Source organism: Labeo rohita, chromosome 19 (genome assembly GCF_022985175.1).
Source record: "Labeo rohita strain BAU-BD-2019 chromosome 19, IGBB_LRoh.1.0, whole genome shotgun sequence".
Lineage (NCBI taxonomy): Eukaryota > Metazoa > Chordata > Actinopteri > Cypriniformes > Cyprinidae > Labeo > Labeo rohita.
Window position 1 is genome coordinate 6030523 of NC_066887.1, and position 11056 is coordinate 6041578.

Here is an 11056-nt window from a genome sequence, read left to right on the forward strand (position 1 = left end):
AGTGTCTCACTTCTTTAAGACTTGACTATTGAAATCTCCTAAATGAATGGTTCAATGACGTACTTTTTTTTAAACAGGCAGTTGTCGCCACCTCCTGGCCGAAGAGGATAAGTGTTACAATATATACAAGTGTTAAGATACTTTCGTTTTGATCGCTACTGTAGACAATAAATGTTTATACCCAAACTATAAACTTTTATCCCACTACTTCTATTATTTAAATGTAACTAAAAGAGCTGTAACACAGAAATAATGATTATAATGTGGTTGAAAAGACTGTTTGTGTTGCTCTTTCTGCTTTCACATTTACCCCGACCCTCTGATGCAGCTTTAATGGAAACAATGCAAAATGTTTTGGAGGATATCGTCACGCGTCACATCCCTATTTAAACATTTTTCTTGTCCGTAATTTTACTACTAAAATGATTTTAAGTGTCATGGTGCTTGGTATTTCAATAGCAAAGCTGAAGGGACTTAATTTCTGTTCTGTTCTAAATTACCTGCACACAATTTTAACTTAAAACCTTTAAAAAAAAAAATTGTTGCTTTAGCAAATAGCTAGATAAAGTTGATACTTTATTTAAAGCTAAAAAAAATATTGACAAAAATAATAAAAATGACAGCATTATTACATTAAAATTAAAATAAAATCAAAAACTGAACATATAAAAAAAGAGAGATTCTTCATATAGAAATAAAAAGAAAAATACTGCTAAATACATTATGAACTAATAATAAGATTGAATTGTGCTAAATTGTGTATGTAATGAAAGTAAAAAGAACTACTGACAGTTGAAATAAGAGTAATAGCAATACTCCTAAAACGAAGTGCTTTTGTTGGATTGTCAAATTAGACTAAAGGAAAACACCACATTTTCCAAAAGATTATTGTATATATTGTTTGTTTCTTATAATTGTCCTCTCATGGGGTCTTTTGCCTTATATCACCTTAATCGTTTTTCCTGTAGAGTCTGGCTATCTGCAAAAAACTGTGCTCTTGGAGAACGGAGCTCACATCATTGAGGAGATCCAAGTGTTTCAACAACCTCAGCCGGTCAAAAACCTCCTGATATCAGCCTCTAAGGTACCATCACTTTAGAAAACAACCATCTGTGTCTGTGTTTAATTGATTTTATACTCTGACACAATCAAGGTCACTACATAGACAATGTTCTACTCTTTGAGCCATTAAATAGGGTTCCTTGGTTATAGTTATATCCCCAAGGTGCTAATTAACTTTTGGTTTAAATGTCAGGTGACTGATGAGACACAGATGGTGTGTTAGGCCACGCCCATCACACTGCTCAGCCAATTAGAGCCCAGCTGCTCATGACAGAGTATTTAATTCTGTGACTTGTTTGTTAAAGAAAAGAAACTGGTGTATAAGTCTTCAAATGAACTGTGTGTTACTGACCCACAGGCTGTAGTTTACTGACCTCAGCAGTCACATTTGTTCAGTAATTGAATTAGATCTGCAAGAAGTTTTTTTTCTAGTGTAGTGCTTATTTGCCTAGACCTATGTTTAGAAGCTAAAGGAATTACCCCATAGTAGCCTCATGCTAAGAATCTTACATTGGCATAAATATAAAAAGCCGTCAACGGTTAAAACACAACTTTTCTGAGAGCTATATGCTGTATTCTTTTGCACTGTTTATTTTGAAATTAACATCTGTAACACAGTGTAATATAATATAATACAAAGCCCCTAGTTACAGCTTCATCCTTACATAGTAACTTAATTTACTCAAAGTACTGTAAATTTATTGTACTTTTAAAGAAAGAGTATGAAGCGTTAAATATAAATGTTTGTCTCTGTCCCAGGGTGCAGTTCTGGTCGGCTCTTCAGAAGGAGTCATTTCAGTACCTGTGTCCAACTGTTCATATTACTGGAGCTGTGCTGAGTGTATTTTAGCTAGAGACCCCTTCTGCGGCTGGGACCCTGTGAGGAAGCTCTGCACAAATATTAACACTCACGACCATCTGTAAGTATCATCACGGGCAAGTGTATTCTGGTTTAATGCACTTGTATTTCACATTTGAGCATTCACATTGACTAGGTTAATATCGTTCAAAACTGCGCAGTAGGGCATAAACCTGTCCTTTGTTATTAATGTCTTTTTTTTACTGCTCTTCACAGTGTCCAGGATGTTGATGAGGGAAATGTCTCCACTCAGTGTACGTCTGTGAACCCTAGGTCACGCTCCGGCCAGTCCCGAACCACCACAAGTGAGTACACCATGTATACAAGTATATAATTTTTAGGCATCAATGTGTAAATGATTTCTAATCCACAAGTCTCATGTATACTTTGTTCCGTGATGCGGAAAACGCAGACAGAATCGCGGAATGCAGTTATAAAAACAGAATTTACTAAATAACGTGGAATGTCACGGAATTTGTCAAAGTTTGAATGAATTAATCAAAAGTAGGTCATTACACTTAATATGCAATATGGACTAGTATCTGTAAATATTACGCCGCAAAAATACCATTTAAATGTGAATCCTGTATGTTCTGCGTGTCTCTGTTTTAATGAATGGAGCAGACGAGTGGTTTTGTTTACTACACACACTGAAGCTCGCAGTGATTTCAGCGTCTGTCGTCTTACTAAATGAGGACATAAATACATGAACAGTATCTGCTGAGAGTCACTTCATGAGCATTTGACCGTTCCATTTTAGGAAAACTAGCCTTATATCATATACACATAGAAATGTAAAAGTAGACACGGCAACCTGTCAAAATAAAAGTCTGGTTTAACTTGAAGACATTGTGCCAGAAGTACATTACTACTATTACTACTACTACTACTACTACTACTACTAAAATGAAACAAACATTATTTTTTAGGGTATAATCACACAACATTTCTTCCATGTTTTAATTTTAATTGTAAATTCCCCTTTGTTTGACAAAAAAAAAGTTTGCTTAATTTTTAATCATTAAAACATAAATGAAATTAATGTTTTATGCCTTCATTTGATAACCAAAACATTTTAAATGCACAACACAGAATTTCTGAGGATAAAAAAAAACTTTCATAAGGTTTTTTAAGAATACATTTGAATAAATTAAGTATGCATTAAAATAATTACACATGCTAAAACACAGAACTTGATAACAATAAAACATATGGTGAGAAAAAATAAAACATTTCATAGGGCCCTGAACATGTCATTTTTTTTAAACCTTTATTAAATTGATGTGAAATTGTATACATTTCATGATTTTAATTAATTAGACATGCTCTTTGATTAATAAAATTTAATTTAACCATTAAAAAGGAGTTGAGAAAAATTAAAAAGGGAAAAAACGGAATTTGTAAAAAAAATAAAACTGATTTCATAGGACCCTACTTATGCTTGGCTAGCTCAATAGAGGTCCCTGAAACATTATTGTTTGTCTCATTGTTACCAAATCTTTAAATCTTTCAGTGCCATTTATGACCCCTTTTTTTTTTTTTTTTTTTAAAGTAATAACCAAAACAATGTCATTTTTCATACAATCCCATTACTGCATATTTTTTTCACTATTAAAAATAGGAACATTTAATCAACTGTGGCATCCACAGCATTACAGGTTAATAATTTTATTCCAAAACCTAAATTTTCAAGCAGGTTTTAGTGTTTCTATTCAACCCTTTTATTGTTAAAAAATATTTTAACAAAAAAAAAATGTAATCTATAGTAAATAAACTGCAAACAAACATTTTGTCCCAAACTGTGTGATTAGTATAGCATTGTTGGGGAAAGTTACTTTAAAAGTAATGCATTACAATATTGCATTACTTCATAAAAAAGTAACTAATTGTGGTAGTTACTTTTTATGGAAAGTAAAGCATTACATTACTTTTGCGTTACTTTCTGTCACCTGGGCTGAGCTTGCTTATTTGTTTTTAATAACAAAAAACCTGAAAGTTCATGCAACTGTAAAGGCCTTTTCACACCAAAAGTTAAATGAATATGCCTCAGGCCGCAGGAAGTACATCTGCCTCTGCACTCACTCCCAATTTCTCTCAACGTGAGACAGGAAAGGCGCGAGTGAATAAATAGGAAAACAAAGTAACTTGGATTATTTATTTGAAAAAGAGGTGAATTAAAATTTAAATGTAATTTTAGTGTGTTTGCAGTGCTTTTTTTTTCTAGAAAATATTCACACAAATTAGAGTTTTAAACTATTTAGTCATGTCCTACATAGAGCAAAGTAGGGCACTATGAAATCCTTTTTATTCTTTCCAAATTCAATTTTATCATATTTAGTTTTTTTGAATTCTGCTTTTGTTTTTGTTTTTTTTTGTTTTTTTGTGTTTTTATTTATTTATTTATTTTTTTTGTAGTCTGTGTTTTAATGGTTAAATTAAAATGTATAAATCAAATAGCATGTCTAATTGAGATCACGAAACATAAACAATTTAACAGCAATTTATTTAAAGTTTAACAAAAATTAAATTTTTAAGACCCAGTGAAATACTTTTGCTTTTGTTTTATTTTTACTTAATTCTGCTTTTCATTACTTTTTTGGAATCCATTTTAATAGTTTCATCAAATTATACTAAAAAAAAAAATATATATATATATATATTATTTTATTTATTTCCTTTTTTTTTCCCTCTCAGAAATACTATGTTGTGTATTTACATTTTAAAATGTAAATAAATTCTGGTAAATATTCCTTAAACATAATGTTTCAATAATAATTTAGTAGTAGTAGTATCATTACATTTAAGAAGTATTTTTCTTTCACAGTTTCTTTAACTTAAACACAAACTTTTATTTTGATGGGTTGCTGTGAAGACTTTCAAGCTTCTGTTTGTAAATGATATGATGGTAGTTTTGGTTTTTCTCACAAGAAGCAGCGAAATGCTCATTAGTAGTAACTCTCAGAGCAGTTCTAGAGATTGTTTATATGTTTATGTACTCATATACTGAGGCAGAACATGCAGGATTCACATTTAAAAAGTATTTTGCAGCTTAATATTGCGTTTTGATTTAAGTGTACTGACCTACTTTTGATTTATTCATCCAAAATTGTCAAATTCATGTTATACAGTAAATTACATTTTTTTTATGAATGGATTCCATGATTCCATCTGCATTTTCCACATCACAAAAATTATTGAGCCCTAGTAAAGGTAACAAAGTTGCAAAAATTACAACCATATGAAATTTATTTTAATTTGGACCGCTTGAGGTGGACATGTAATATTTTCAGAAGGTTAAGCACCACCTTTACTGACTTTTATTTTGGAAAAGGGCTATTTGTGGTCCAGTTTAAAGCCATATTTAGTACTTATTGTTGTAAAGTACTGTACATAGTACTGTTTTAACTGCATGTCTGTGTTGCTGGTGTGGTGTGGTGTGTGTGCTGACCCTTGACCCCTGACTTCCTCAGCTGTGTGTCCTCCAGGTGAAGTGGTGTCTGTGTCTCTAAACGAAGTAGTGCACTTGCGGTGTCCAGAAGCGTCACGCCTCGCCAAACGCCACTGGGAGCGTCTCAACAGCCAGCTCTCGCCCAAAATCTACATTCAGACAGACGACAGCAGCCTCAGCTTTGTGGTGACCCCGTCCACCCTGGGCCACTACCTGTGCCAGGCTGTGGAGAACGGCTACACCCAAACACTGGTCGTCTACCACGTCAAACAGAAAAGCAGCCCCACCATCATACCAGCCACACCAAACCGCCCACACAGCACCCCATCCACCGAAGCAGGAAGTAAACCTCCCGTCTCCACTACCAGATTGACAACACCCACACAGACAGAGCCGAGGCCTAAACCAGAAGAAGTGAACCCTACAGTCACGCTCAAAGATTCGCCAATGAGCACGACGCGCAAAAGCAGGAACTTTACTCGATTCTCTAGGATGGGTAAGGAGAATTCACAAATGACCGAGCCTGGTGAAAACCTCAAGCAAGCAGACAAGCCCACCTACTTTCAGGAGCTAGTAGTGGTGTCTGTTCTGTTAGCCCTGTGCATCAGCGCCTTGCTAATGATTGCTTTTAACAGATTCAGGCACCTTTGTCACAGCAGGACAGTCCCGCAGACTTCCTCTCGCAGGGACGCCGAGAAGGGCGGAAGTGCGACGCCTCAGGAAAGAGAGTCTCTCAGAGGGCATTCGCCTCGTTCGGAAAAGCGGAACGGACAATCTCCTAACGGACAGTCCCGCAACGGTCAGGCACATAACGGCAAATCTCCCATCACACTGAGCAACAGTGTGCTGAACAGCTCGAATGGTCACCTACCCAACACACCCATGCACTGATGCACTCGTCTAGTTTGATAGGTTCGCTGTAAACCTCTTTTCTGAGCCAAATCGGGCTTCTGCTGTATCGAGCCCTGTCGCTGAACCACTTTGCAGACCAAGAGGAAAAAAACTGTTAAAAATGGCACATTGGACCTTTTTATGAACCGTTTTTTGAGCTGTACGACTCAGATGTTTAACTCTAGGTACTACAGTAGTGTACATTTTTCAGTTTGTCTGTATTTAAGCTGTAATTTATGTGACAATTATTGTTTGTTTCAGTCTAAAGTATATCAGATTTAATGCCTCTCGTAAATTACTTTCAGGCAAATGTAAGAAATATATCAGTTCAAGATTTCTGATGATCTCTTCAAACTTTTTAATTGATATTAGAAGCTGCTTTTAAAATGTTATAATACACGTTTTTATGGACGTTAAAATGTAAAGTTTCTTAAGAGAGGCAGCTTAACTAATTATACTGACGATCTGCAATTTTCAACTTCAGAAACTTGCTTTTTGAAATTTCCTATTTTCCATTCTGATAAAAAAAAAAAAAATCATTTTCCTGTAACGTTACTCTGTCTACGATGTTCAGAGTTGCTATGTCGCACATCTTTTTTAGTCTTTGCCTTTGTTCCTTGTTCTTACCTATTTCCAATTTTTGAATGTTAAGATGAGGTATATGTTTATATATTTTTTTTCCTTTTATAGTCTTTAAAGAAATCAAATTAAAGGGTTACTCCACCCCAAAATGAAAAATTTGTCATTAATCATTTACCCCCATGCCTTTCCAAACCCGTAAAAGCTTCGTTCATCTTGGGATCACAAATTGAGATATTTTGGATGAAAAAGATTTGTCCCATTGACTGCCAGGTAAATACCACTGTTAAGACCCGAAAAAAGTATGAAAGGCATTGTCAAAATAGTCCATCTGTCATCAGTGGACGAACGAAGCTTTTACGGGTTTGGAACGACATGGGGGTAAGTGACAAAATGTTCATTTTGGGGTGGAGTAACCCTTTACATTCTGACATTTATTCACCCACATAATGTTGGTAACCGAAGAGTTTAGTTCCCGTTGGCTTTTGTTGTGTAGTCAAACAGACACAGTTTACTTAACAGCATTTTTCAAAATATCTGTTTTATGTTTTACTGGAGAAACTCGAGGGTGAGTGAATGTCAGATATTTCATTTTTGGGAGAACTGTCCCTTTAATGTTGCACCAATGCAAAAATTAAGCTTTCAAAGATGCTTTTCAAGTGGTTTAATTTAAGTAAGTATTTTGTAATGCATAAAGTTGTGCTGATCGGTAATGTGCAAGTACGGGTAGATGTTTCTCTTATCATTTTTATTTTAACATAAGAATATCTCAATATAAAAATGCTATTCAAAAGTGTTATTTCGGTACGTGGACCTGTTATATTGTCTGGTTACCTCGTTCAATTTTAACCACTTCACTCTGCCCTAATGGCAAAACACAGGAACTTCAACACTGGAACTGACAAAATGGCTTCAGAGAGTGTTTTTTTTGGTTGAATTTTGAGTTTTTACAATCTTAGCATTGGGAGATAGTTGAGCCAATCCGTCACAGAACAAATCACAGTCAAAGAGACAAGATTTTTGGGTAGTTGGTGTGATTTGCCTTTGCACAGCAATATATTGGGCCTGATTGTAGCTATTCCACTGTATTGGGAGTAACCTGAAGCAAATTTTTTTTTTTTTTTTTTCTTTCCCAGTCTGTGGTTTGTCACTGAACAACTGTATGGATTTAAAGTCTTTGTTCTGGGGAAAACACTTGTAAATTGTGTTATTGCCAAATGTGTGTTTTATAATCAAGTGACGGAGAACATGTTCTGTCTAGTGGTTCAAAGAACAGTTCCATTTTTCTGTTTGACTTTAGCTGGATAACAGAGTCCAATCAAAGCCCATTATGTGAAGCCTGTCACAGGATTAGATGCATTTTCCTGCACGCCACTGTTTTTGAAAGATCCTGTTTATTTTTTTATAGCCTGTGAAGCAGGCTGTTTTGAAAATAAAAAAAATCTGATCTAAAGTGTTTGGAAGTTTTCTTTTTTTTTATCCTTTTTTTTCCACTAGGTGGCAGCAAATGACAAAAACGCATCATTTTTTTTAACATCATTACTCCAGTCTTCAGCTGCTTCATTTTTATTTTTATTTTTTATTTTTTTATTTTTTTTTTTAGGATTCTTTAAAAAAATTACATTAAAGTTTACTGAACAGCATTTTACTGAAACAGAATTTTTTTGCCAAAATATAATTATTTACTGTTACTTTTTTTAATGCATCCTTGTTGAATACAAGTAATTTTTTTTTAAATCTCAGTCTAAACTTATGAATGGTAGTTTAACATAAAAAAGAAAAGAAACCAAAACTTGTAATCAGCAAGGGCACATTAATCAAAAGTGACAGTAAAAAAATAAAAAAGTATAATTGTTGCACATATTTTCTGTTTCAATAAAATGCTGTTCAGTGAACTTTTTGTTCATCTAATTATCCTAAACCTTTCCACAAAAAATATGAATAAGCACAACTGTTTTCAACACCGATAATAATCAGAAATGTTTCTTGAGCAGCAAGTCAGCATATTAGAATGATTTCTAGGCTCATTTGACACTGAAGACTGGAGTAATGATGCTAAAAATTCAGCTTTTAAAAAATAAATTAAAATAAGTTGCATTTTAAAATAAAATGGAAAACAGCTGTTTTAAATTGTAGTATTTCACAATATTATTCAGTGTGTCTATTTACACTAAGTGCAAATAGCCCACCTTGTTGACTATTTATTAGGCTATTTAGACTAACTTCGCCCACCAACAAGAGAAAATCAACGCTACATTAGAAGGGTATCAAACGTTATCACTAGTGGTGTGAATGGTAAAATGCATGCCATAGTCATTTTGACTAGAGGTCGACCGATATTGGATTTTACTGATACCGATAACTAGGTTGGACCACACTGGCCGATACTGATTAATCGACCAATAGTTTTTAAAATGGATACTAAACGGAAAATAAATAGTGCCCTACTATTTAAAAAAAAAAGTTGCCTACTGAACCATACTTATTCATTGTAAATGAATACAAATATTAATATTAATTATACATTGATCATTGCAGTTCATTGTTTATTAATGTTAACAAAAGCAACTAATTTTTTTTTTTTAAATATATCAGTAAATGCTGAAATTAACACACTCTAACAAGGAATAATACTGCTATTCTACAGCTTCTATCAATCTTAATGTTACAAATGGACTCATATTGTAAAGTGTTACCACTACATCAGCAATCAAGCTGAAGATGGCCATCTTTAAATATCTACACAAAGGCCGCAGTACTGAAATTGCATACATATGGATATTGTGTACTTTCACAAATTAACTGCTTCTATTCTAGAACATTTGTGGTTATCTAATCAAAATATAAAATTATGTTAGTCACACAACGGGCAAAAGTGCAGCGCTGCGTCTAGAAGAACTCACAGCTGTCCGGTATCACACACACTGGACGCGTCGCATTCAATTCAAGCGGCGTCTACAAGACTTTATTTGATCACCAAACAGGCAAAAGTATACTGCTGTGCTTTCTCCACTAATGCAGCATCTAGTCACCAAATTCATCGCTTAGTAATGACATGAAAACATGCACTACAGTATACTGTACACACCGTTTCGTTGTCGATGTTTTAAATCCGCCTTTGAAGTTCCCCGCTCTGTGCAGCGCGCAGTGTCACGTGTCTAAACAAACGGCACGTGCTGTCAGTGATTTCCGCCGCTAGAGGCCGCTCTCCTAACAAAGACTATAGAGACTTTACTGTATGACGACCTTCTCAACAACCGCTCCAACAACGGACCCAACCCGGATAAAACTATCGGCATGGATTTTTGCGGATAACCGATAGTTCCACCAATCAACTATCGGTGCCGATTAATCGGCAAAACCGATACATCGGTTTTGACGCGACTGACCCGGGTTCAAATCCGCCTTTTGCCGAACGTTTTTTTTTTTCAAATCTCGTGTCACATCGGGCATTTTTGATAAAAATCAAAGAAATGATCCAGAAGTTGAAAATAAAGTATCAGGTAGGGATAGGGTAGGTTTAGGGAGGGCTTATATTTTCCCAATAAGGTGACATCCATTTAATCATTTGAATGAAAATGTAATTTACACTCAATACGTTATTATTGCATGTTTTACTACAGTACTAATGTGCAGATAATTTGCAATAAGTATAAATAGCAGAAAAACCTGCTATTTTAACAGCGTAAATATAATCTATAGCTATTTGCACAAGGTGTAAATAGCATATTGCTAATATATATATATATATATATATATATATATATATATATATATTCGCTTATTGTTTTATCAAAAAACTGCTGCCTCGGTGAACATAAGAGATTTCCTTCTAAAACATTAAATAAAAGTTAACTATTTCAAACTTTTTGACCCGCAGTGCAAATGAATGAACTTTTACTCAGTGTAGTATCCGAGTGTGTTTCTCATCAAAAGTGTACAGACTATAAAATCAGTTAACAGAAAAGAAATGAAAACTGTTTTTGTTTGAGCTACTAGAACTGAACTGTAGCCTAACTGCCGTTATAAAAGCAAGTGGTCACACTCGCAGTGGTGCTGCTGATATTCAAAATAAAAGAAAGTAATAATTAAAGTATAAATAAATACAAATAAAAAATGGAAGAGAAGTGACCCAACAAACGTTTCCATATAGCCCGTACTCGGCTGGTTATTGCTGGAGCGTTGTATTGAGTGATGGATGTTGCGCCGCATCAGTC

General features: G+C 34.4%; 1 protein-coding gene across 1 annotated transcript in view; it reads left to right on the forward strand.

Annotated features, from left to right (window-relative positions):
* The window catches only part of sema4ab (sema domain, immunoglobulin domain (Ig), transmembrane domain (TM) and short cytoplasmic domain, (semaphorin) 4Ab), a 47311-nt gene extending 40005 nt beyond the window's left edge, over nt 1–7306 (forward strand). The window contains exons 12-15 of the mRNA XM_051136447.1: nt 969–1084; nt 1822–1982; nt 2138–2226; nt 5407–7306. Of these exons, the coding sequence (XP_050992404.1) occupies nt 969–1084; nt 1822–1982; nt 2138–2226; nt 5407–6260 (1220 nt within the window). The 3' untranslated portion in view covers nt 6261–7306. The remainder of the gene's footprint in view (nt 1–968; nt 1085–1821; nt 1983–2137; nt 2227–5406) is intronic.
* Nucleotides 7307–11056: the final 3750 nt, after the last annotated feature.